This window comes from Rhinatrema bivittatum, unplaced genomic scaffold (genome assembly GCF_901001135.1).
Source record: "Rhinatrema bivittatum unplaced genomic scaffold, aRhiBiv1.1, whole genome shotgun sequence".
Taxonomy (NCBI): domain Eukaryota; kingdom Metazoa; phylum Chordata; class Amphibia; order Gymnophiona; family Rhinatrematidae; genus Rhinatrema; species Rhinatrema bivittatum.
Window position 1 is genome coordinate 1,157,056 of NW_021820270.1, and position 25,827 is coordinate 1,182,882.

At 50.9% G+C, this 25,827-nt stretch overlaps 1 protein-coding gene across 1 annotated transcript in view; it reads left to right on the forward strand.

Annotated features, from left to right (window-relative positions):
* TRPC5 (transient receptor potential cation channel subfamily C member 5) overlaps positions 1 to 25,827 on the forward strand; it is a 185,363-nt gene that overhangs the window by 129,778 nt on the left and 29,758 nt on the right. The window contains exons 5-6 of the mRNA XM_029585808.1: positions 257 to 396; positions 9,352 to 9,674. Of these exons, the coding sequence (XP_029441668.1) occupies positions 257 to 396; positions 9,352 to 9,674 (463 nt within the window). The remainder of the gene's footprint in view (positions 1 to 256; positions 397 to 9,351; positions 9,675 to 25,827) is intronic.

The window sequence follows — 25,827 nt, forward strand, 5'->3', positions numbered from 1 at the left end:
GGTCTCCCCCATGCTCCCCCGGCCTGCTTCCAAAGTCCTCTTCCCTTAGGGCACCTTTTAACACCCCCCCCCCCCCCCCGAACAGGAAGTGATTCGTTCGGTGGAGTCACTGCCTGGAAGGGGGAGCCAGAAAATGCAATTGGTTTCCCCGTGGCTGCTCAGGCTGGTGGGATGAATGCAAGCGAGACCCTTTCCAGACTCGGGGCTGTCTGTTTCAGGTTTGAATGCATAAACATGGCCTTTTCTTTCCCCGCAGGTTTCATTTGGGGCGAAATCAAAGAGATGTGGGACGGTGGATTCAACGAGTACGTCCACGACTGGTGGAATCTGATGGACTTTGCAATGAACTCCCTGTACCTTGCCACCATCTCCCTTAAAATAGTTGCTTACGTTAAGGTAAATGCGCAAGTTTCTTTCTACAGGCGCTGGTTAAAGCATCAGGGCCGCTTCCTTTCCCCTAAGACTCACCCCTTGCAGCTGCAGACAGATTCCCACAGCAGGACCCCTCCCCTTTTAACACACGCTGGTTCCCTCAGCACCTTTACCAAACTCTGCCATTCCAAAGGATTTCATTCAAAGCCGTCAGGAATCGAACCTGTGCAGGGGCCAGCAAGGCCTCATGGCTCAGCTCAGCTCAGCTCCAGGCAGCAAGCATGCTTTGATTATTGGTTATAATTATTCTTCCCTAAAGCACTAATGAGTGTAACATAGAAGGATAAGGGTGGGATAAGCCAAGAGATCCCTAAGCAGCAGGTCGTGAGGAGGCAGAGGCAGCACGACCTACCCTAGTGGCACTCCGTTAAAAGCTTAAGGTACCCTATTCGGTGATCCAAAATTAGCAGGGGTGCATGCAAATCCCATGCAAAGGAGGGCACTCGCTATTCCCCAGCAGTGCAGGGAGGTGCCTTAAAGGGCAAATGGCTTAAAGCCCATTCTCTCAATGCTGGAAATGTAACCCCTGGGTCAGAGCAGCAGTAAAACTGAACTCACGTTTCTGGAGGCCGGGCTACACTATTGCTGTGCTGCTTCTTCCAGACTGGATAGAGCAATAGAATAACTTTGGCCATCAGAAATGTAAGAGTCCTCCACATCGGACCCAGGAGTGTAATTTCCAGCGTAAGCTCTCGGGGCGGGCACTTACAGCTGAGCAGTACCCTGGCACTGGGCATCCACCTTTGGCGTACTGTTTAACTGTAGATGCCCATCCCAAGAAGCTTACGCTTGGTTCAGCAAATTCTTCATCCAAGGTCAGAGAATGGCAAGTAAAATCATAGCGTAAGCTCTCTGGGATGGGCACCCACAGCTAGCTTAACAAAACACAAACTCTCTAGGGGGGGGGGGGCGCCTGCAGCTGAACAGGATGCCAAAGGCAGATGCGCAGCACCAAAGTGCACACTGTTCAGCTGAAGGTGCCTGCCCCAGAGAGCTTATGCTTTGATTTTTCTTGCCTTAGCAAACCGACGTTGCATCTGAGCTTGGTGCTGTGCATCTCTAACTTGTGGGCATATTCTCTCATTCAAGTCCATTTTGACAAGGAATGGCAAGTAAAATAAGAGAATAAGCTCTCTGGGGAAGGCACCTACAGCTAGCTGACCAAAGCGTAGGCTACCTGGGTGAGCACCAGCAGCTGAATAGTGTCCACTTTAGCACTGTGTGTGTGTGTGTGCTGTCCAGCTGTGCAGGAGAACAAAGAAAACCCCTGACTGCTGCCTGCCTCACAGAGCAATATTGGCCTCACATTTCTGGTGGCCAGTATTGTCTTTTGCTTAGCCAGTGTCATACTCCACCTCAGACCCAGGAAGAATTTAAATTGTAATGTAAGCTCTCTGGGGTGGGCACCTACAGCTGAACAGGATGTCAATGCAGAATTCATTGCACCAAAGCGCTTACTGTTCTGCTGAAAGTGCTTTCCCCATAGGTTCTGTTCAGCTGAAGGTGCTAGCCCCAGAGAGCTTATGCTGGAAATGTTACACCTTCTTTGGTCCAAGCTGGAATAAACTCACATTTCTAGTGGCCAAAGTTATTCTATTGCTGTGCCCAGTGTGGTAGAAACAGCTGGACACTACTGCATGTGCACAGCAGTGCAATATCAGGGCCACCAGAAATGTGAATTAATCTTTACTCCGCTTCAGGCCAAGGCGTTAAACTGAAAATAGGGATGTCCAGAACGAATGAGGCAATTTCAACGAAATTGCCTCATTCGTCCTGGTTCGGCCACCCCGAAAAACGAAGCGGATTTTCCCGAAATTTCGGGAAAATTCGTATTTCGGGGTTGGTGAGCATGCACTAACAGGGATTTAGTGCACACTAACGGGAGGTAGCACGCTCCAACCCCCGAAATTCGGGGCGGCCGAAAAAAATCTGTCTGAACCGCAGGAAAACAAAATTTCCCGCGGTGGGCTGATAACAAAGGCCAAACCAAAAGGTTCGGCCGAATCACATCTCTAAAATCCACCCTAGTATAGCATGCCAAGTAAAATCAAAGAGTAAGCTTTCTGGAACAGGGAACTCAGCCGTAGGGATACCCAGCAACACAGTGCATACCATTTGGCTGTAGGTGCTCACCCTAGAGAGCTTACCCTTTGATTTCATTTGACAGGCCTGACTGCGAGATTATGCCCAAGTTGAGGTGCCCAGTGCCAGTCTTTCATGCAAGGCCATTTTGATCACACTTCCTGTAACTTCACTTACCTCCTTACTCGTTATAAAGCACTTTTTAAAGCACGTTTCTGCATTAGAGTGGATTTTTCAGGTTAACACACGTTATAGCGTATTTTTTTTTTCGTAGTGCTCTTTTTTTTTTTACTCCTGCTCGATTTGCATCCCATTAGCGAACTGCATCCTGTGGGGACCCCTGTTTGTAATAGGGATGTGTATTCCTTGTTCCATTCGTTTCATTCGTTTTGGCGGTACATGAATGGATTGCAGGCAGGCAAAACTGATGGAAGGGCCTGTATGTAGGTGGCTGCCCAAATGAATGGAGCAACGCATGCACATCCCTGGTTTTTAACATACGCATTACGTAAAACGTGCTGAAATTTAATTCCAATTTTAGCAGGGATTTTATTACCTCAGCCCCTAAAGGTCCTAGCGAAAAAACACAGGCAACCCTTGCAGTCTGGCAGGCTGCACCTGTAGTGATAACTGAAAGTCCTAGCAAAACTAGAGGTGCTCACATAGCCAGGTACGTCTGGCAGGCCATCCAGAGTCATCAGAAGAACGAATGTTCGGGGGACAGCAATGCTGCTGTGGATTGCAAATTGGACATGGGAAGAGAGGGGTGATGGGTGTGAACGAAGTGGGGGACCTTGTGCGCTCATCTGCCTGAGATGATGGGATGCAGATAATGAAGATGACAAAATCTGTCCTGGATCAGGACTGAACTTACCGTCGGTCATGCTGGCAGCTGGGATATATTCTTGGCAGTGTGAACAGGATTAACTCTGTAGCCTGGGTGGGCCTGCTGATATTTTTCTGTCTCCATCTGCTGTGTTACCGTTAGGTTATTGTGTAATTTACATAGATTCCCTTTAACATGAAAAGAGGGTACACAGGAAAACTATTGTTATTAAGAGAGAGATAGAAAAAAAGCACATTGTGAAAAATAATTTGGGAATTTGAAGCTGGTCTAGATAATTACATTCTGCAGCACTGCCAGCTCAGCTTTTTTTTGGAAGCGTTTGAGATTCGCTTAAGTAATTGTATTTCCAACTGCAGCTGGCAAGTTCTATAGGATGCTTTTAATTATTTCATGCTGCAGGTTACAAATCCAAAGCTGCTTGCAGACAGTGCAAAAAAAAAAAAACCCCCAAAAAAACCAAGCCAAAAATGAGGTTAGCAATATAAGCACCGTCAGCAAGTAGCCAGGTTCTTGTACTCCAGTGGCAGTGCTTACGACAGCCGCGGGAGTTAAGGGGCAATTTTAAACCTGGCCGCACTGGGCTATATATATCCATTGACCCCCTTTCCAAAAATGGTAGCGATACGGCCCCCTCTCCCCCTTTCTGCATGCCAGCTGTGCACCCACAAGCTTGACCCGCTATTTGCGCCCATTCTGCCAGCGAAAGCATTGCGCGTACTTTAGCTTCGAATCCTACAGTGCGAGGAGAGCGCGCGTTGTCGCGGGCGCCTGCTTTTTACCGAAAATGCACGGGCGAATTTTGGAAATTGCCAATAGCTGTGCGCCCCTCCCCCTCCATCGACTTAAGTACCTCCTCGAGAGGGCTTCGTCTCGTGGGGGCTAAAAGGACGCATCTTGCAGTGCGCCATGCGGACTTCTGTCGGGAAGGAAGCAGAGAGGGGCATTTTCGGGTCGGCTGATTAACGCGGCTAAACACGCTTTGAAAAATTGTCCGGAGTCAGATCAGAGCATCTAACAACAACAACAACAAAAGAAGGGGGTCATTATCTTACTTGATATCCTTACTAGTGAAGGAGATACGGGAGAGGAGAGCCAGGGTTAAGGGTTACTAACTCCTCCTGGTGCTGAGAAGTGGAGCTCATAGCCATGATATCCTTACTAGTGAAGGAGATACGGGAGAGGAGAGCCAGGGTTAAGGGTTACTAACTCCTCCTGGCGCTGAGAAGTGGAGCTCATAGCCATGATATCCTTACTAGTGAAGGAGATACGGGAGAGGAGAGCCAGGGTTAAGGGTTACTAACTTCTCCTGGTGCTGAGAAGTGGAGCTCATAGCCATGATATCCTTACTAGTGAAGGAGATACGGGAGAGGAGAGCCAAGGTTAAGGGTTACTAACTCCTCCTGGCGCTGAGAAGTGGAGCTCATAGCCATGATATCCTTACTAGTGAAGGAGATACGGGAGAGGAGAGCCAAGGTTAAGGGTTACTAACTCCTCCTGGCGCTGAGAAGTGGAGCTCGTAGCCATGATATCCTTACTAGTGAAGGAGATACGGGAGAGGAGAGCCAGGGTTAAGGGTTACTAACTCCTCCTGGCGGTGAGGAGCTCGTAGCCATGATATCCTTACTAGTGAAGGAGTTACGGGAGAGGAGAGCCAGGGTTAAGGGTTACTAACTCCTCCTGGCGGTGAGAAGTGGAGCTCATAGCCATGATATCCTTACTAGTGAAGGAGTTACGGGAGAGGAGAGCCAGGGTTAAGGGTTACTAACTCCTCCTGGCGCTGAGAAGTGGAGCTCATAGCCATGATATCCTTACTAGTGAAGGAGTTATGGGAGAGGAGAGCCAGGGTTAAGGGTTACTAACTCCTCCTGGCGGTGAGGAGCTCGTAGCCATGATATCCTTACTAGGGAAGGAGATACGGGAAAGGAGAGCCAGGGTTAAGGGTTACTAACTCCTCCTGGCGCTGAGAAGTGGAGCTCGTAGCCATGATATCCTTACTAGTGAAGGAGATATGGGAGAGGAGAGCCAAGGTTAAGGGTTACTAACTCCTCCTGGCAGTGAGAAGTGGAGCTCATAGCCATGATATCCTTACTAGTGAAGGAGATACGGGAGAGGAGAGCCAGGGTTAAGGGTTACTAACTCCTCCTGGCAGTGAGAAGTGGAGCTCATAGCCATGATATCCTTACTAGTGAAGGAGATACGGGAGAGGAGAGCCAGGGTTAAGGGTTACTAACTCCTGGCAGTGAGAAGTGGAGCTCGTAGCCATGATATCCTTACTAGTGAAGGAGATACGGGAGAGGAGAGCCAGGGTTAAGGGTTACTAACTCCTCCTGGCGGTGAGGAGCTCGTAGCCATGATATCCTTACTAGTGAAGGAGTTACGGGAGAGGAGAGCCAGGGTTAAGGGTTACTAACTCCTCCTGGCGGTGAGGAGCTCATAGCCATGATATCCTTACTAGTGAAGGAGTTACGGGAGAGGAGAGCCAGGGTTAAGGGTTACTAACTCCTCCTGGCAGTGAGAAGTGGAGCTCATAGCCATGATATCCTTACTAGTGAAGGAGATACGGGAGAGGAGAGCCAGGGTTAAGGGTTACTAACTCCTGGCAGTGAGAAGTGGAGCTCGTAGCCATGATATCCTTACTAGTGAAGGAGATACGGGAGAGGAGAGCCAGGGTTAAGGGTTACTAACTCCTCCTGGCGGTGAGGAGCTCGTAGCCATGATATCCTTACTAGTGAAGGAGTTACGGGAGAGGAGAGCCAGGGTTAAGGGTTACTAACTCCTCCTGGCGGTGAGGAGCTCATAGCCATGATATCCTTACTAGTGAAGGAGTTACGGGAGAGGAGAGCCAGGGTTAAGGGTTACTAACTCCTCCTGGTGCTGAGAAGTGGAGCTCGTAGCCATGATATCCTTTCTAGTGAAGGAGATACGGGAGAGGAGAGCCAGGGTTAAGGGTTACTAACTCCTCCTGGCGGTGAGGAGCTCGTAGCCATGATATCCTTACTAGTGAAGGAGATACGGGAAAGGAGAGCCAGGGTTAAGGGTTACTAACTCCTCCTGGCACTGAGAAGTGGAGCTCGTAGCCATGATATCCTTACTAGTGAAGGAGATATGGGAGAGGAGAGCCAAGGTTAAGGGTTACTAACTCCTCCTGGCAGTGAGAAGTGGAGCTCATAGCCATGATATCCTTACTAGTGAAGGAGATACGGGAGAGGAGAGCCAGGGTTAAGGGTTACTAACTTCTCCTGGTGCTGAGAAGTGGAGCTCGTAGCCATGATATCCTTACTAGTGAAGGAGATACGGGAGAGGAGAGCCAGGGTTAAGGGTTACTAACTTCTCCTGGTGCTGAGAAGTGGAGCTCGTAGCCATGATATCCTTACTAGTGAAGGAGATACGGGAGAGGAGAGCCAGGGTTAAGGGTTACTAACTTCTCCTGGCGCTGAGAAGTGGAGCTCGTAGCCATGATATCCTTACTAGTGAAGGAGATATGGGAAAGGAGAGCCAGGGTTAAGGGTTACTAACTCCTCCTGGCGCTGAGAAGTGGAGCTCGTAGCCATGATATCCTTACTAGTGAAGGAGATATGGGAGAGGAGAGCCAAGGTTAAGGGTTACTAACTTCTCCTGGTGCTGAGAAGTGGAGCTCATAGCCATGATATCCTTACTAGTGAAGGAGATACGGGAGAGGAGAGCCAGGGTTAAGGGTTACTAACTCCTCCTGGCAGTGAGAAGTGGAGCTCATAGCCATGATATCCTTACTAGTGAAGGAGATACGGGAGAGTAGAGCCAGGGTTAAGGGTTACTAACTCCTCCTGGTGCTGAGAATTGGAGCTCATAGCCATGATATCCTTACTAGTTGGGTAGCTCAGTTTATTTCTCGCTCAATGACAAAAACGCTCCAAGAGAGTTAAGAACATAAGAACATGCCATACTGGGTCAGACCAAGGGTCCATCAAGCCCAGCATCCTGTTTCCAACAGTGGCCAATCCAGGCCATAAGAACCTGGCAAGTACCCAAAAACTAAGTCTATTCCATGTTACCGTTGCTAATGGCAGTGGCTATTCCCTAAGTGAACTTAATAGCAGGTAATGGACTTCTCCTCCAAGAACTTATCCAATCCTTTTTTAAACACAGCTATACTAACTGCACGAACCACATTCTCTGGCAACAAATTCCAGAGTTTAATTGTGCGTTGAGTAAAAAAGAACTTTCTCCGATTAGTCTTAAATGTGCCCCTTGCTAACTTCATGGAGTGCCCCCTAGTCCTTCTATTATCCGAAAGAGTAAATAACCGATTCACATCTACCCGTTCTAGACCTCTCATGATTTTAAACACCTCTATCCCCCCCCCCCCCTCAGAATTACAGTGCAAGCGGAGTAAAAACAGTCAAAGAAAACAGAAAATAAGTAAGTAATAATAAAAGTGATACAAAGTTAAAACATGGAAAAAAAAACCTCTAAATAAATACTTTCTATCCTTCATTCTTCCCTCAGTGGATATTCAGCTGCTACAGGCGGTTTACGGGCATTTATTGCTCACTGGGGAGCACAGATGCAGATGATGCACTGCTTTTAACCCTTGTGTTTATGCAGCTCACATGCAGAACAGGGGATCCTGTGGCGGTCAGTCGGGACGGGTCATCTCACACTGTAAATCCAGGGACGGGTCATCTCACACTGTAAATCCAGGTGTTAACCTGTGTTAAGAAAAGGTAGTGTTCATTAACTGTTAACAGGAAAAGGGGGGGCTGGCTGAGTGGCGGTGAGGACCAGCGCAGTGTGGTGCAGTTCCTGGGCCTGGCTTCCGTTCTCTGGGTCAGCCCAGGCTGGGAGTGCTGAGAGGTAGCGCTCACGACCCCGGTAGTGGGGAGAGAGAGAGACTTGGGATGCAGAGGGAGATGTGCTCAGGGATGCCTGGTCACTGCTGGCTTCAATGGGGGAACGATTGAAAAAGGGGGGGGGGGGAGGGAGAGCGACTTGGGATGCAGAGGGAGAGACTCGGGATGCAGAGGGAGATGTGCTCAGGGATGGCTTCAGTGGGGAAACGATTGAAAAAGGGGGGGGAGAGCCGGTAGATGCACAGGAAGGCTCGGGGTGCCTGGAGCTGAGACCCAGAGATGCAGGAGACTCCTGTCCAGGTAGAACAGGACGGGACACAATCCTGGAAGCTCTGGGTATATTGTACTTTCTCTGATGGCTTTTTAAAAAGATCCAAAATCAGATTTAAGAAACGAGCCCTGGGTCTGGCACCATCCGGAGGGCCCTGGGGTTTAGTGACCGGATCAGGTCCTTCCCATCCGGCTGGAACTGGAGATGTTGTGGAGGCAAAGTTTACAGCCTCTGGGGGGAGGGGGGGGACCATGGGAAAGGTGCAGGGCTCACAATTGCAGGGGGGGAGGGGCCGGTAGGAGCCCCTCATGCGTGGCCTCCGGCCAAGGGCTATTTGTGTGGCGCCTACACCCAAGGTCAGTTGGGGACGGGGAATCCTGGATATCTGCGATGAGGTTCTTGCACCCTAACCCACGAGAGGCGGAAGGCTGCTCCAGGGCGCCGGCTTACACCTTGCCTCCTTGCATGACGCTGAGGCCTCTTTCTGAGCATCCTCCGTGAGAAGCTCCAAGCGACTTTTATCCAATGAAGCCGCTCTCCTGGGAAGGGATGCAACCGGTTGCCTGTGTGCCCTGAAGCCCAGTCTCTCCCTGCACTCGCGTACGTGCCCACGAGTGGAGGCGTCTCGTGCTGTGCTGGGGGAGTTTCCGCCCACCGGGCAGAGGCTGCAGGCTCTTCTGCCTTGGCTGCATTGAAAGTGCCCTCTCCAAGTGCCAAAGGTCAGTCCCATAGACCTCGGCACTTTTCGGGGGCCTGAAATGAGATGACGGATGCGGCCTGCTCAAGCACTTAATGCAAAGCACCTGCAAGTGGCTTTAGGTAGAAAAGATTTACCGCTGCATGAGTCACGCCTGCAGATTTACAGCGCGCTGCTTTTTATTTCCCTTCAGTATAACGGCTCTCGGCCAAGGGAAGAATGGGAGATGTGGCACCCCACGCTGATCGCCGAAGCCCTCTTTGCAATATCCAACATTTTAAGCTCCCTGCGGCTCATCTCCCTGTTTACAGCCAACTCCCACCTGGGACCCCTGCAGATCTCGCTGGGACGCATGCTGATAGACATCCTCAAGTTTCTCTTCATCTACTGCCTGGTGCTTCTGGCTTTTGCCAACGGACTCAACCAGCTCTACTTCTACTACGAAACCAGTGCCTCTGAGGAGCCCAACAACTGCAAGGGGATTCGATGTGAGAAGCAGAACAACGCCTTCTCCACGTAAGACCTGCCTTTTTCTTATCTGAAGGCTGAAACCCAGCTCCTGTCCGCATTCTGTCTTCTACTGAATTGTGTGTGTGGGGGGGGGGGGAGCAAGGTTACCATGGGTGGGCAGTAGACATGCAGACCTAGGTCCTACTAGTTGTACTCTTAATGATAAATAATGCCTTAGCTTGCACCCTACAATGGATTTCTGAGCAGTCTGCAACAGTCATCATGCATGAGTGACATTTTAAAATATTTTAATGCTATTACTTCAAGCACTTACCAGCATTAAAAATGCCTTATTAATCTGTATTCATTTATTGGATATTTATTGCAGTTTATAAATACACAATATCTTGTAAATAGTAAACAAAGAACAGAAACATCAGATCCAATCACATAATAAAAATATCAGTATATTCTTTTATGAATCCTCTTTCCAAAAATGCATAAAGATACAATAAATTTTTATTTTTTTTTCTTTATTTGGTTTTTTTTTTCTTTTTTTTTTTTTTCATTTTCCCACCTAGATAATGAAAAAAATGAATAAAGCAGATCAAAATCAGAAATTAGAAGTAGATAATGAACGAGAAGTTGTTAATAATTCTATAGATTTGACAGATCTTTTACAAAAATCCCAGGATGAGATAGTAGTAAAATCTAGGGGGATACTATTAGTACAGCTGGCTTTTTCCTCAGATAAAGACCTCGTAATGAGATCGTTTTTCCAAAACAGGTTAGGTACCTTTTATGGTGAAAAAATTTGGATATTTCCAGATTTAATAAAGATCACTCAGATACGGAGGAAAAACTTTTTACAATATAGGGGGAAAGTTTTGGAGAAAGGCGGTTATTTCAATTTGAAATATCCATGCAGATGTATCGTAAAACTGAACGGTAATAACTATTCTTTTACAGATCCAGAGGGCTTAAGGGATCTTCTTGCAATGTAAAGTCCGGTATAGAGAAATGTGAGGGGATTGAATGCATAAATTTCATTTTGTTTTTGTTTGTTTCCTTAAGACCGTTCGATTGAAAAGAAAAGACACTTCTATTACCTTTAATATTAGTCTTATGAATGTCGTGTAAATAGTTTTCCTTTTGTGTTGAATAACAAAAAAATTTTTACCTGTGCAAATTATTGTATTATATCTGACTCTTAAGACTTTATTTTCAGTTGTATGTTAATATGTTTTCAAAAAACTTTATGAAAACAATAAACAGAGAATTAAAAAAAAAAAAAAAAAAAAAAGATACAATAAAACAGCAATAATCATAATAATCATTATAAAGGCAGCAGGTGCAGAACCGAACTAGGACATGCAAAAAAAAAAAAAAAGAATTAAAATTCTGGTGTCACCTCAGTGACAGCAAAACAAATTCCCTTCACGCCAAACCCTTTGTGAAGTAACACAAACCCCTGCAATAAATAAATAAAATAAATACCTAGAACTTTACCATACCATAACAGTAATAACTCTCAGGACTCAAACAGCAGCAACCTTATCCACAAAAAGACAGCTAGGCAAACATTACACCAGGCCCTAGAACACCAATAATCTACCTAGAGGTCAAACAGAACAAGCCAGACTGCTACAAATCCCTATAGAGAGACAAAATGCTAGTCACACATGCACAACACAGACAGAGCCTTACCTAATACAGAATAAGGGACTACAAATCAGAAACAAACATGCAGCAAGGCAAACATTACACCAGGCCCTAGAACACCAATAATCTACCTACAGGTCAAACAGATCAAACCAGACTGCTACAAATCCCTATAGAGAGACAAAACGCTAGTCACACATACACAACACAGACAGAGCCTTACCTAATACAGAATAAGGGACTACAAATCAGAAACAAACATGCAGACAAAACTGAAATGGAAAGCCTGAGAAACAAGACTCAGTGAACACTGTACAAATATATAAGAAATGCACATTCCCAAAGATGGCATATTCCAGTCCCTGAAAGGCAAAATAATTTTTTTACCTTTGTTGTCTGATCTTATTTTTATAATTGGTTGTCCCAGTCTCTTTTTTCCCCTTTGTCTATCTTTTCCTTATTCCTTTTTCAGTGTCTCTTTTATTCTATTTCTTCTCCTGTCTTTTTTCCTTCCTCCTTCCTACACACATACACAGACTCTCTCTCTCACACACACACACACACACACACACACACACATTTTCTCTCACACAGGATCTCACTCTTCCTTGCTCTTTGTCACATACACACGGGCTCCCATCCCCCCCCCCCACAGGCTCTCATTCTCACATACTGTCTCTCACACATGCAGTCTCCCACTCCCATACATATGTGCACACACAGGCTCTCACTCTCACATGCTGTCTCTCACACATGCAGTCTCCCACTCCCATACATATGTGCACACACAGGCTCTCACTCTCACATGCTCACACACAGCTTTATATTTCTATACAAACACACAGGCTCTCACATGCTCTCTCTCACATGCAGGCTCCTACTCCCACATGCACACGTTCTTACTCCCACATGCTTTTTCTTACACCCCCAGGTAAGCCCATTCACATCCACTCCCCCCCCCCCAGCAGGCTCCCATTTACACTCCCCAGCCCCCCAGGCAGGCTACCAATCACACATATACACCCCTACTCATCCACACACCCCCCACACACAGGCAGGCTACCACACACACACACACACGCAGGCTCCCATTCACACACACCTCCACACACACAGGCACGCTACCAGCCACACATCTACACACACACACACACCTACCATCCAGACACCCCCCCCCCCACACAAAGGCAGGCTCCCATTCACACACACACACACACACACACACACACACCCCCCTACCATCCACACACCTCTCCACACATAGGCAGGCTACTATCCACACACCCACACACCTACCATCCAGATACCCACACACAAAGCAGGGCCTCTGAGCTGCAGCCTGTTCCCCTGGATGTGAATGCCCGGTGTGTCTGTTGTGGCCCTGTGACAGGGCCTCTCTTCTTGGGCCACCGGGCAATGCTGATTGGGTGGGCCATGGACCATCCAGGCCCACCCATGGCTACACCACTGCTTCTAATGCAATCCAAGAGATGCTGTAGGTTAAAAATACAGAAAGAGCCAAGGGAATGGAGTAGACATGACTAGTCCAGTCATATTTTTCCAAATATCTTCTTTTTTGTGTGTTATAACAGTAAATGACTACAGGATTTGTTTCCTAAACTTTGCTGGGAACGACACTAATTGTCAACCAATTAATCAACTTTAGGGGGAGACAGAAGGCATCAGGATTGCTTGCAATCTCATGAGATAACGTCAATGACCCCTGTGTCCATTGTCCAGTGTTCAATATTTTGAACATTCGGCCACTGTGAAACTGAAAATTCCCCTAAATTTAGGGACCGTAGTTTATTAGCGCCGAAAATCAGTTCTAGGCTGCTAACGTTTTTCCCTGCTCTAACGCCAGCTTCGTAGGGGCCCACATTTTGGCAGATAGATTTAGGACCTCAGCCCTAAGTCGGTTTTCAAAGGGGCTGATTTAAAGCCTATGTTAGGTGCTGCCTAAACCCTTTGAAGATTGTCCCTAAGGCTCTCTCCCCGTCTAAATCAGGTTCTCGCCACAGGGAGAGCAGGGGGCTGAACGAGCGTTGGCCCGCCCATCCTCTTCCCCCCGTCCACCACCTGCGACTGCCGGTCCAGGCGGGGGTCATTGAAAAAAACGGTAGCGGTGGTGGCTCGAGCCATTTCCTCTTCACCTGCAGCCCCGGGTCAGAGAGTTGCGCTGCCGCGCCGTGCGCCACATGGTTATACGATGGTGACCCTCTGACCCTGGGGCTGCAGGCGAAGAGGAGGCAGCTGGAGACGTCTCTGCCACTGCTGTCTCTCAGGTCCCATGATGAGACGCGCCGGGCGATGGATGGGCCAAGATCGAAAGGGGAGAGAGGGGGGAAAGGAATCAGCACTGGGGAACAGGAGGGGCTTACTGAGATGGGGGGGGGGGTGGGGAGAGGAGAAAGAGGCTCAGCGGTGAAGAGACATTTTTATTTAAGGTGGGTGTGAGTAAGGGGATCGGGGGTGTGGGTGTGAATGAGAGGATTGGAGGGGCCGTGGGCTGCGAGAGGGGGTGTCCATGAGTGAGAGGATCAGAGGGGACATGCGGAGTGTGAGTGAGTGAGGGCACGGGATTGGAGAGGGTGTGGGGGTGTGGATTGAGGGGATTAAAGGTGGTGCAGGGGGGGTGAGCGAGGGATAAGAGACGGGATTGGCACCGGGAGGACCGGTGTGAGGAAGTGGTCCACCCTCTCTCTCTCTCTCTCCTGATCCTAAATGCCCCTCCCCATTCCCTCCACCCCATCCCTCTGGCCCTCCTCCAGGAGATCCCTTCTTCAGCTCCTGTCCATCCCCTACGCCCGTTCTCCATCCTCACCCTCCTTTCTCAGCACACGTCACTAAGATAAGTTTTCACCCAAAAAATTCCAAATAGATTAGGCAGAGACACGAGCAATGGCCGAAAGTGACTTGCTATTGATAAAGTGAAATACAAATGTTCTCTATTTATTGTGCCACCCAACTTCCACAGCGCTTTCGATACTTTGCCTCAGGAAATCGGGGGCTCTGGTCATTCCTGTGCTGTTCCCTAAACTGCGATAAATCTACAGGGTCAGCCTCACCTGGGTAAATTTTAAGCTTTTATTATAATTTAAAATACTTACGGCCAGCATTACACGAGAAACCTCTTTCCAAGTGCGTCCTCTCAGGAGCTCTCGTTAACTGCTAGTGAGCCGAGCCTGCTCAGTGAGAGGCAGGGTCCTGGGTCTCCCCCTGAGGCCCCCCCCCCCCCAAAAACAAAGTGACCTACCCTCACCACTGCCCCCACCCCCCCTGTCCCAGAGGCCAGATACCCCGTCCAGGCTCCCATTACACCCCCCCAGAGCGGCAGAAGAGAATTTCCTGTGCCCTGCTGACCTGGCCCCCGGCTCCTGGAACTTTGAGTCCTCTTTAAATTTGGACCCTGTCAGCATGGGGGAACACGAAAACCCAAAACGTAGAGAGACCACAGTCACGTTCGGAGGACCGCGTTCTCTTTAATGCAGCCCTTTGAGGGCGCCTGCACCCTGCGTAGGATTATGTTAGCGCACTAAAGCCCAGGGTGCCATACCTGCTGTTTTTGACAGGTTACCTGCAAGTGATCTCCAAAAAATAGCATCGCGCGTCTCATACACAGGCCCCTTTGTAATGAAGACCCACTGACTGCTGTTAGACTGGGCCACAATCCAAGCCGCATCTTCCTAACTCGTTGTTGAGTTTGTGGCATTGTGGACCCTTGGTCGCAATGGAGATGACTCCGCCCGCGGGGAGGAGCCCCGTGGGGAACCACTGTGATAGGCTGACACAGACAGCAGACACAGAATGGATGGAGGCTTTATTGTACTGCTGTAATAGATGGGGAAGCAGGAAGGTAAGGCACTGATCCATGAAGTGCCAGTACGTTCAACAGGCTCAGAAGTGAAGTCTCACCCAGATGTTTACTTTAGGCAGGAGCCCGCAGTGCGGGTAACGCCGCGGCTGGTGGGTGGAGTTGGAGCGCTGGATCGTAGAGGTACTCACAGAGTGAAGGCGTCTTCCTGGTGGTAAAATGGTGGGACTGAAGGTCCCTGGTGCAGGATATAAAGGTGGATAGGCCCTCGAGGAGCGAGTACCCAAAGGTCCAATATCCTGAAAGTAGAATAGAGAAAAGACTTCCGAGGAGCGGTTGTCTTAGTTAGTGGGAAGCCCCGAAGGGAAGCTGGAAGCGAGAGACCCCCGAGGAGCGGGTGTCTAGAGCTTCTTGCTGGAGCGAGGCCCTTAGAGTGAGGATGACGTCTAAGCGTACAGCCTAGAGCAGTCAGAATAGCAAAGCAAAGTCTTTGCTAACTCAAAGTGGAAGTGGAGGCGGAGGCGGAGGCTAGATATACCCGGAGGTACTGACGTCATGCGGTGGGGCCGCCCCCGAGGTTCCCGCCATGACGTGTATTAGAACATAGGAGATGTGCGCGCTCGCATCCTAGGAGGCCGCGGGAGTGAGCATGGCGGATGGGGACGCCCATGCTGGTCTGGAAACGCTGAAGCCCTTGGCACTGGAGGCAGCCATCTTGCCCAAAGGGAGAGAAAGGGGAGAAAAAGAGGTAAGGCAGAGCGGTCGCAGCCATCTGCGACCGACGGACGCAACACTCGTTTACGTGTATGCAGGTAACATCACTGGCTTGCAGTTGAAGCCTTCTAGGTTTATCAGTATTTGAATATGCCCGTACTGTGAGACTAAAAGCTTCCGGTGAGGAGGTTAAGAATCACACTTAACTGTGCCAGCATTCACCCTCCGAGTTGGGCACATTGGTGCACATCCATCAAGCCACCGAGAACAAAATAGAACCAACTTTGGGTGTGAGAACTGATCAGAGCCATAGTCTACAGCCGTCCCAATTTCAGACCAAACCAGAGGTCCGGCTCGTCCTCTCCCTACTGCAGACAGTAAGGGAGGATATTCAGATGATCCAGAAATGTCACTCTTCTAGTAAACAAGGAGGTTTTAAGAGAGGTAGCCTGGAGGCAGCTCAATGGCCCAGTGACAGTGCTGGGCTGCGCGAAAGACCCCCAGTTCAATCCCCGGATCTGGCGTGGCCCCTCCACGGCGTGGGGGTACTGCAGAGGTAGCGTTCACAGCTCTTCAGGGGTAAGGGAGGGGGGAGACTTGGGGAGCTGCAGCCTGACCATGGACTTGTCATTACAGCGGCTAGGTTAAGTGAGGGGGGGGGCGGCCGTGTAATGAAAGGGGGTGGGACCCTGGGCAATTCTGAAGGAAGGCTCTTGGCTCTGTAACCCAGTGGAGGTTGATTCCAATTGAACTGGAAGCTCCGAGCAGCAGGAGGCCAACCGCGCCCCGAAAGGTGTTTTTAGACTGCTTGCTTACCGGGCTGAGCCCAGCGGAGACATCTGCTGACGTGGACTCCGCTCCCGGAAACCTCAGGCCTCTGTCGTTTCTGCTGCGCCGGAATAACAAGGTTTTCAGCCGCGCCTGGGCGCCGTTGTTAAACAGATGCGCTGCCGCAGCGCCTCGCAGGCCTGGCTCGTGATAACGAGCGAGTGCAGGGTCCCCCAGAATGGGACCTTGGCACCCCCAGGTCCTCTTTCAGCGTCTGCAGGACGACCCAGAGACCCTGCCTGCCTGTTTGAGGCTGACTTTCTCTCTTTGCTTTTTGTTAACGAGACTTTCTCTCACCGCCCAGAGTCGGCACCTTTTCTCCTGTTTCGAGAAAGTGATTATGGAGAGGGACACAGGTCTGCTTCTACAAGGCATTTCCATTTTTTGTTTTCCGTCACCCCCCAGGGCCACTTCAGTACTTAAATGTTTTGATACTGTTAATTGCACCCCCAGTTCAGCTTGGCATGCAGATTGCAGTGCAGAGGGCGCACACACGCAAAATGAGACGCCTCTGGGCATGAAAGAAACCTTTTTACTACTTCCAGAGCAGGGCTAATGCTATCTCAAGTTCCCTTCAATTAGTCCTTATGTAATGAAGGAAGGCAAACAATGCCCCGACCACTACAGCTTAGCCAGGTTGTTACATTCATTGCTGCATCAAAGGACGAGGAGTGAAGCCTGACTCTCGTCCATAAGTCTAATTTAAAGTATGACATCGATTTACTGTCATATTGTAGGTTATTGCTCCCCAGAGACGCCTTTAATATCTTTGTGAAGCAAGACTCAACCACACACACACACACACATAGCTCCCAGTAAAGTAATATCCTTCCCTGACAGTGATGCTGTGAACGTATTAATAATTCAGGTCTCACACTGGGGCCTTTTTTGTTCTCAAGACGTGGCGCGTTGACTGAGTAAGCAATTTGGAAAATGCATATAAATATTGTAGAGTCCTGGGAGACCACATAAATAGGAGATGTAGTGTGGGGCAGAGGCATTTCGGGACCCTCAATGCTGGAGGTACTGTCTTTGGGCTTGCGACTGCTCCAGAGGTTGTGTGCTACAGGGAACTTGCTCACTGATGGATACTTTTATCCTGTTGAAGTCTGCAGAGGGTAGAGTGCCTTCTGCTGGAAATTACAGACCAAAGTGCTGAGCGCTTTCAGAGCAGGGGGATGTCGGTGAAGATTTATAGCAGTCCTGGGACACCCCCAGCTGTTCAGGTGTTCAGGATACCAGCAATGAATATGCATGAGATAGATTTGCACACAATGGAGCAGGTCCACAATGACTTTTCATCACATATATCTGCATACATAAGCAAGGTAAAGATGTGCATTTGTTTGAAACAAAAAGGGAAAGTTTAACAATTTCCTGTTTCATTTCAATTTGTTTTTAAACAAAGCAAAAGAAAAATAAAACAATTTAATTTGTTTCCTTTCGTTTCATTTTAAAATTTTGCAATTGACATAAAAAAAACCTTCCTGGTCTTCCCCTCCGATTCCCCCTTTCCCACACCTGAAAACCCATAATTTTCTTTTTCTTGCTGACTCAGGAGCAATTCCCGGTCACTCATGCCTTGCAGATGGTATGCGTAGACATATTCATTAGGAATACCCCGAAAACCTGGGTGGATTGGCAGCCACAAAGACTGGCACTTGCCTACCCCTGGCTGTACCACTGTCAGGGATGGTCAGGCACATCGGCAAAGTTACACCTTATGTAGTGAAGAACAGATTAATCAACCAAAGAGGTCCAATTGATGGGGAGGAGTTAATGGCCTACTTAGATGAAACCTTAACCTCCTGCTCTGAGAAGGTGCAGATGTAATGGGATGAGATGCTGCGAGATGTGCTGGACACCGACTGCACCCCAGAGAATAAGGGTATTACCCCAGACTCCTCAAAAATGGTTACAAGCTGAACTGCGCATGTTTTGGTGTCGACTTAAAAAGGCCGAAAGAAAGTGGTGCAGGAATTAGGATGATGCAGATCTGACCGCTTCTAAAAAAACAATGAGTCAAGAATAGAATTTTACTCCAAACTGATTCATGAGGCAGGATACAGTTCAAAAGCTCTCGTCAACATTGTTAAATCCTTAATCACTCGAAACATACCAGAAACCTCGGAAGGCATCAATGGTGATGCCTTCTTACGCTTCTTGCTACTGAAATTGGGCTAGATTTCTACTGCTTTTATGAAGGTCGGTCATCTTATTGATGAGCCACCAAGTGTGGCAGTTCCAAAGTGGAGCACTTTGGAGCCCACTAAGTCTGGAAATGTTCAAAGTGATTAGCACGGTAAACTGTACCTCATGCCCGCTCGAAACCTGTAAGACATCAACTTTGAAACTGATGAAGAAAACCATTTCACCTTCTATCAAGCATCTAATTAATCTGTCTTTAGCTGAACGACTTGTCCCAATTAATTTGAAGCCGGCCGATTGATCAGTGATTGATCCCACCGATCTATTGAACTACTGACCTATATTCTTAATGTCTTTCTTAGCTAAAATTTTAGAAAGTATAATTTTAAAGCATTTAGAGGAGTTCATAGAGGACCATGGGGTCCTTAATCCATGCCAGTTTAGTTTCAGAAAAGCTTTCAGTACAGAGCCTTTAATGATAAGCCTTGTTGATACTTTGAGGAGAGAGCTAGCTAGGGGACATGGCTTTATCTTAGTCATGCTTGACCTCGGTGCTGTGTTCGACACAGTCAATCATAACCTCTTGACATGCCGAGTTCGTGCCTTAGGCTTTTCAGGCATGGTCCTGAGCTGGTTTCACTCTTACTTGCTTGACAGAAGGCAACAGGTCTGCAATAAGAGAAAGACCTCTGATGTCTATGGAATGCACTCCAGAGTCCCGCAGGGGACAGCTCTGTCAGCCACCTTGTTCAATATCAGTCTTGTTCCAATATGTGAGTTACTGCCTGGCCTCTGTGAGGGCTTCCAAGTGTAAGCAGATGATATCCAGATTTAACTCCCAGTAGAGAAAACATGGCCTGAAACTGATAAGAAAACGCCATCTTGCATGTCTGCAGTCACTACTTGGCTAGCTGAAAATCATCTAGCCTTAAACTTGTCTAAAACCGAAATTCTATGTATTAGGAGGATGGTTAATACCTGACCATCTCTCTGTCAATGGAACCATCATAAAGGTTCTCTCACAAGCTAAAAGTTTAGGAGTGATCATTGACCACAAACTCTTTTGTTCCTCAAGTAAAAGCTTTAATTAGGTCAGGTTTTTTATAAAACTTACTTCATCCATTAAAGACCCCATTGCAGCCTCATGATTTTCCTTTGGTTGTTCAGGCTATGTTGATTCCCATTTTGCATTATTGTAATGTGCTTCACCTGGGCCTTCCTGAAGCCACTTTGAATTCTTTCTCGCCAGCTTGCGGGCTGGTCAGTTCGAGAACACATTAAACCAGTGATGCTTGATCTCCATTGGTTAACCGATCCGATGGGGAATCAGATTCAAGGCCATCTTACTGGTTTTTAAACTCCTTGTGTATGGACTAACAAGTCCTGTCGTCCAGAAAGAGCCTTGCGCTCCTCTCAGCCAGCCCAGCTAGAGATACCTTCTATTCGAGAAGCCCGCTTAGCTGAATGACGTCAGCGAGCATTCTCTGTAGCGCCCCAGAGATGTGGAATAATCTCCTACTAGAATTGTGACAATTAGACTGGGTCAGAAGCTACAAGAAGCTTTTAAAGACTCTATTGTTTGAAGCTGCAGATGGATAGCAGAGATACGAGGAGCTGTCTCATACTGAGCTGCTGCCACAAGATGGAACAGCTGACCTTCTGGCTTAGTTTTCCTGAATCACTAATGTGATATGTAATGTACATAAAATCAAGTTACATTTGTTGAGTAGGAAGCCAGATTTAACCGGATATGTATTGTTTATCAATATTAGGAACTGCCTTGAGTTGCAATTGGAAAAACAGAATAGAAATTCAAACAATTAATCATGTGCCATGTTTTCAATTTAACCATGGGGGGGTGGGGGGTACAAGATGACCAAGTGATTTGCACAAAGTCAGGCAGAGAATCCATAGAGGCAAATCCTGAACTCGGAGCAGTGGTCTTCTCCTAGTATCCTCCACAGCCCAGTGCCAGTCCCTAGGCCAGGGCTTCTCCAACCTGGCCTGGTGACCCCCTACAGCCAGTCAGGTTTTCAGGATATCCACAATGAATATGCATGAGATAAATTTGCATATGTTTAGTCTCCATGAGAAGCACATTTATCTCATGCATACTCATTGTGGATATCCTGAAAACCTGACTGGCTGTAGGAGGTCACCAGGCCAGGTTTGGGAAGCCCTGACCTGGATCATTCCTCCTCCTTACATAACCATAGAGGATTGTGTGCTTCTGTGAACCTGCTTGTACCCCCAAAGTGGAGGCACTGGATTAGGGGTGGGGAGCCCCCAGTCCTTCAGGGCCACAAATCAGTTGGGTTTTCGGGACGTCCCGCTTGTGCATAAGCCATCAGGGATAGCCTGGAGCGTAAACCTGACTAACCCTACAGGGCCGGAGGATCCCCATCCCCACACCAGATGATGACAGGGCTGTGCACTCAGGAATTAGTTTCATAACTAATGCGCATAATCACTGTTGGATAGGTCCTTAGTTTTTAAAGAGTTTGAATAACAATCGAGAGTCATGGGACCCAGTGTATTTTTTTCAGTCAAACATGAAACATTTAGAATGAGGTGGGTGTTGCAGAGGGAGAGGGAGAGTGGAGCAGGCCGCGCGTGTTTTCTAGTTCAGTGACCCCCACCCTGGTAACCCATCGCTAGCCCATGGTGTGGTCTAGCGAATCTTAGACATTAAGGAGAAGGCCAAAGGGAATGCTGAAGATGCTCATGGGAGACGGGGGTGCTATGTGCTGCCAGGCCGGGAACACGGATTCAGTTCCTGAAAAGGTTTTCTGCTTCGGGGGGGGGGGGGGGGGGGTCGGGCTGGGCTGGAGAGGGTGCCCCCCATGGCCCCCCTGGAGGAAAGGGAGCCCCAGGCACAGCAAAACAGCGACACCTAGCAGCTGGATGTAGGCTCCATCCATGATTGCAGGGTCTAAGGAAGGGGCCCCCAGTGCATGGCCCCCAGCCCAGGACTCTCATTGCAATCCCTGGCCTAAAGTGAGTGGGCGGGGCAAGGTGAAAAAAAGTCCCCCCAGTTAGTTGTGAATGAAGGCCCAAGAGAGGCTGCTTTTGAATGAGCTGGAAGCTTCCGCGAGCAGGAAGAAAGTGCCAGGCCGGAAAGAAAGAAGATGCTCATGGGAGCTCCAGTTTGCATATAAAGTGGATTCCTCTAATTTTAATGTACACGGGGCCAGACATAAAATGTTCTTATTATAAAGGTGAGTGTTCTTTCACTTTGAAAGGAGTACATGGATTTTAATATGTTATATCCAATAAGCAGCAGCATGGCAAACACAGGAAGGAGCACCCAGAGACTGCGAAACCTTCTTCTCCCTACAATGGGCCATGCACACCAGCAATTAAAACCTCTTCAGAGGGAGATTGAGCCGGCAGAAGAGGGAAGTGACTATTTCTCAAGGAGGGAACTTTTAAGTGTTGTGTGTGTGTGAGAGAGGGAAGAGAGGACCAGAAAAAAAATCTGTGATTCTTCTGAGCCACTCTTCTGATCTTGCAACCATTCCTATAAATGGGCAGGGCAGCTATTTTCTCGTGCTCCTTTGGGTTGGGGGTCTCATGCTACGAACCTTCATAAATCCCCCTCCCGACTCACATAGCCCACAGTCATTGCAGTAATGGACCAGGACTGGGGACCAGGCACCAGAGCTCTCCTTCTGATGTGGCCGTTGCACGAGCGGGACACCCTCCCTAGCCCTGGCTTCTGCTGTGGCCGTTGCACGAGCGGGACACCCTCCCTAGCCCTGGCTTCTGCTGTGGCCGTTGCACGAGCGGGACACCCTCCCTAGCCCTGGCTTCTGGTGTGGCCGTTGCACGAGCGGGACACCCTCCCTAGCCCTGGCTTCTGGTGTGGCCGTTGCACGAGCGGGACACCCTCCCTAGCCCTGGCTTCTGATGTGGCCGTTGCACGAGCGGGACACCCTCCCTAGCCCTGGCTTCTGGTGTGGCCGTTGCACGAGCGGGACACCCTCCCTAGCCCTGGCTTCTGATGTGGCCGTTGCACGAGCGGGACACCCTCCCTAGCCCTGGCTTCTGGTGTGGCCGTTGCACGAGCGGGACACCCTCCCTAGCCCTGGCTTCTGGTGTGGCCGTTGCACGAGCGGGACACCCTCCCTAGCCCTGGCTTCTGATGTGGCCGATGCACGAGCGGGACACCCTCCCTAGCCCTGGCTTCTGGTGTGGCCGTTGCACGAGCGGGACACCCTCCCTAGCCCAGGCTTCTGGTGTGGCCATTGCACGAGCGGGACACCCTCCCTAGCCCTGGCTTCTGGTGTGGCCGTTGCACGAGCGGGACACCCTCCCTAGCCCTGGCTTCTGGTGTGGCCGTTGCACGAGCGGGACACCCTCCCTAGCCCTGGCTTCTGGTGTGGCCGTTGCACGAGCGGGACACCCTCCCTAGCCCAGGCTTCTGCTGTGGCCGTTGCACGAGCGGGACACCCTCCCTAGCCCTGGCTTCTGGTGTGGCCGTTGCACGAGCGGGACACCCTCCCTAGCCCTGGCTTCTGATGTGGCCGTTGCACGAGCGGGACACCCTCCCTAGCCCTGGCTTCTGGTGTGGCCGTTGCACGAGCGGGACACCCTCCCTAGCCCTGGCTTCTGATGTGGCCGTTGCACGAGCGGGACACCCTCCCTAGCCCTGGCTTCTGGTGTGGCCATTGCACGAGCGGGACACCCTCCCTAGCCCTGGCTTCTGGTGTGGCCGTTGCACGAGCGGGACACCCTCCCTAGCCCTGGCTTCTGGTGTGGCCATTGCACGAGCGGGACACCTTCCCTAGCCCTGGCTTCTGGTGTGGCCATTGCACGAGCGGGACACCCTCCCTAGCCCTGGCTTCTGGTGTGGCCGTTGCACGAGCGGGACACCCTCCCTAGCCCTGGCTTCTGGTGTGGCCATTGCACGAGCGGGACACCCTCCCTAGCCCTGGCTTCTGCTGTGGCCGTTGCACGAGCGGGACACCCTCCCTAGCCCTGGCTTCTGGTGTGGCCGTTGCACGAGCGGGACACCCTCCCTAGCCCTGGCTTCTGCTGTGGCCGTTGCACGAGCGGGACACCCTCCCTAGCCCTGGCTTCTGGTGTGGCCGTTGCACGAGCGGGACACCCTCCCTAGCCCTGGCTTCTGGTGTGGCCGTTGCACGAGCGGGACACCCTCCCTAGCCCTGGCTTCTGGTGTGGCCGTTGCACGAGCGGGACACCCTCCCTAGCCCTGGCTTCTGGTGTGGCCGTTGCACGAGCGGGACACCCTCCCTAGCCCTGGCTTCTGATGTGGCCGTTGCACGAGCGGGACACCCTCCCTAGCCCTGGCTTCTGGTGTGGCCGTTGCACGAGCGGGACACCCTCCCTAGCCCTGGCTTCTGGTGTGGCCATTGCACGAGCGGGACACCCTCCCTAGCCCTGGCTTCTGGTGTGGCCGTTGCACGAGCGGGACACCCTCCCTAGCCCTGGCTTCTGGTGTGGCCATTGCACGAGCGGGACACCTTCCCTAGCCCTGGCTTCTGGTGTGGCCGTTGCACGAGCGGGACACCCTCCCTAGCCCTGGCTTCTGCTGTGGCCGTTGCACGAGCGGGACACCCTCCCTAGCCCTGGCTTCTGCTGTGGCCGTTGCACGAGCGGGACACCCTCCCTAGCCCTGGCTTCTGCTGTGGCCGTTGCACGAGCGGGACACCCTCCCTAGCCCTGGCTTCTGGTGTGGCCATTGCACGAGCGGGACACCCTCCCTAGCCCTGGCTTCTGCTGTGGCCGTTGCACGAGCGGGACACCCTCCCTAGCCCTGGCTGCTGGTGTGGCCGTTGCACGAGCGGGACACCCTCCCTCGCCCTGGCTTCTGGTGTGGCCGTTGCACGAGCGGGACACCCTCCCTAGCCCTGGCTTCTGGTGTGGCCGTTGCACGAGCGGGACACCCTCCCTAGCCCTGGCTTCTGCTGTGGCCATTGCACAAGCGGGACACCCTCCCTAGCCCTGGCTTCTGCTGTGGCCATTGCACGAGCGGGACACCCTCCCTAGCCCTGGCTTCTGGTGTGGCCGTTGCACGAGCGGGACACCCTCCCTAGCCCTGGCTTCTGGTGTGGCCGTTGCACGAGCGGGACACCCTCCCTAGCCCTGGCTTCTGATGTGGCCGTTGCACGAGCGGGACACCCTCCCTAGCCCTGGCTTCTGGTGTGGCCATTGCACGAGCGGGACACCCTCCCTAGCCCTGGCTTCTGGTGTGGCCGTTGCACGAGCGGGACACCCTCCCTAGCCCAGGCTTCTGCTGTGGCCATTGCACGAGCGGGACACCCTCCCTAGCCCTGGCTTCTGGTGTGGCCGTTGCACGAGCGGGACACCCTCCCTAGCCCTGGCTTCTGGTGTGGCCGTTGCACGAGCGGGACACCCTCCCTAGCCCTGGCTTCTGATGTGGCCGTTGCACGAGCGGGACACCCTCCCTAGCCCTGGCTTCTGGTGTGGCCGTTGCACGAGCGGGACACCCTCCCTAGCCCTGGCTTCTGGTGTGGCCATTGCACGAGCGGGACACCCTCCCTAGCCCTGGCTTCTGGTGTGGCCGTTGCACGAGCGGGACACCCTCCCTAGCCCTGGCTTCTGGTGTGGCCATTGCACGAGCGGGACACCTTCCCTAGCCCTGGCTTCTGGTGTGGCCGTTGCACGAGCGGGACACCCTCCCTAGCCCTGGCTTCTGGTGTGGCCATTGCACGAGCGGGACACCCTCCCTAGCCCTGGCTTCTGGTGTGGCCGTTGCACGAGCGGGACACCCTCCCTAGCCCTGGCTTCTGGTGTGGCCGTTGCACGAGCGGGACACCCTCCCTAGCCCTGGCTTCTGGTGTGGCCGTTGCACGAGCGGGACACCCTCCCTAGCCCTGGCTTCTGGTGTGGCCGTTGCACGAGCGGGCCACCCTCCCTAGCCCTGGCTTCTGGTGTGGCCGTTGCACGAGCGGGACACCCTCCCTAGCCCTGGCTTCTGGTGTGGCCATTGCACGAGCGGGACACCCTCCCTAGCCCTGGCTTCTGGTGTGGCCGTTGCACGAGCGGGACACCCTCCCTAGCCCTGAC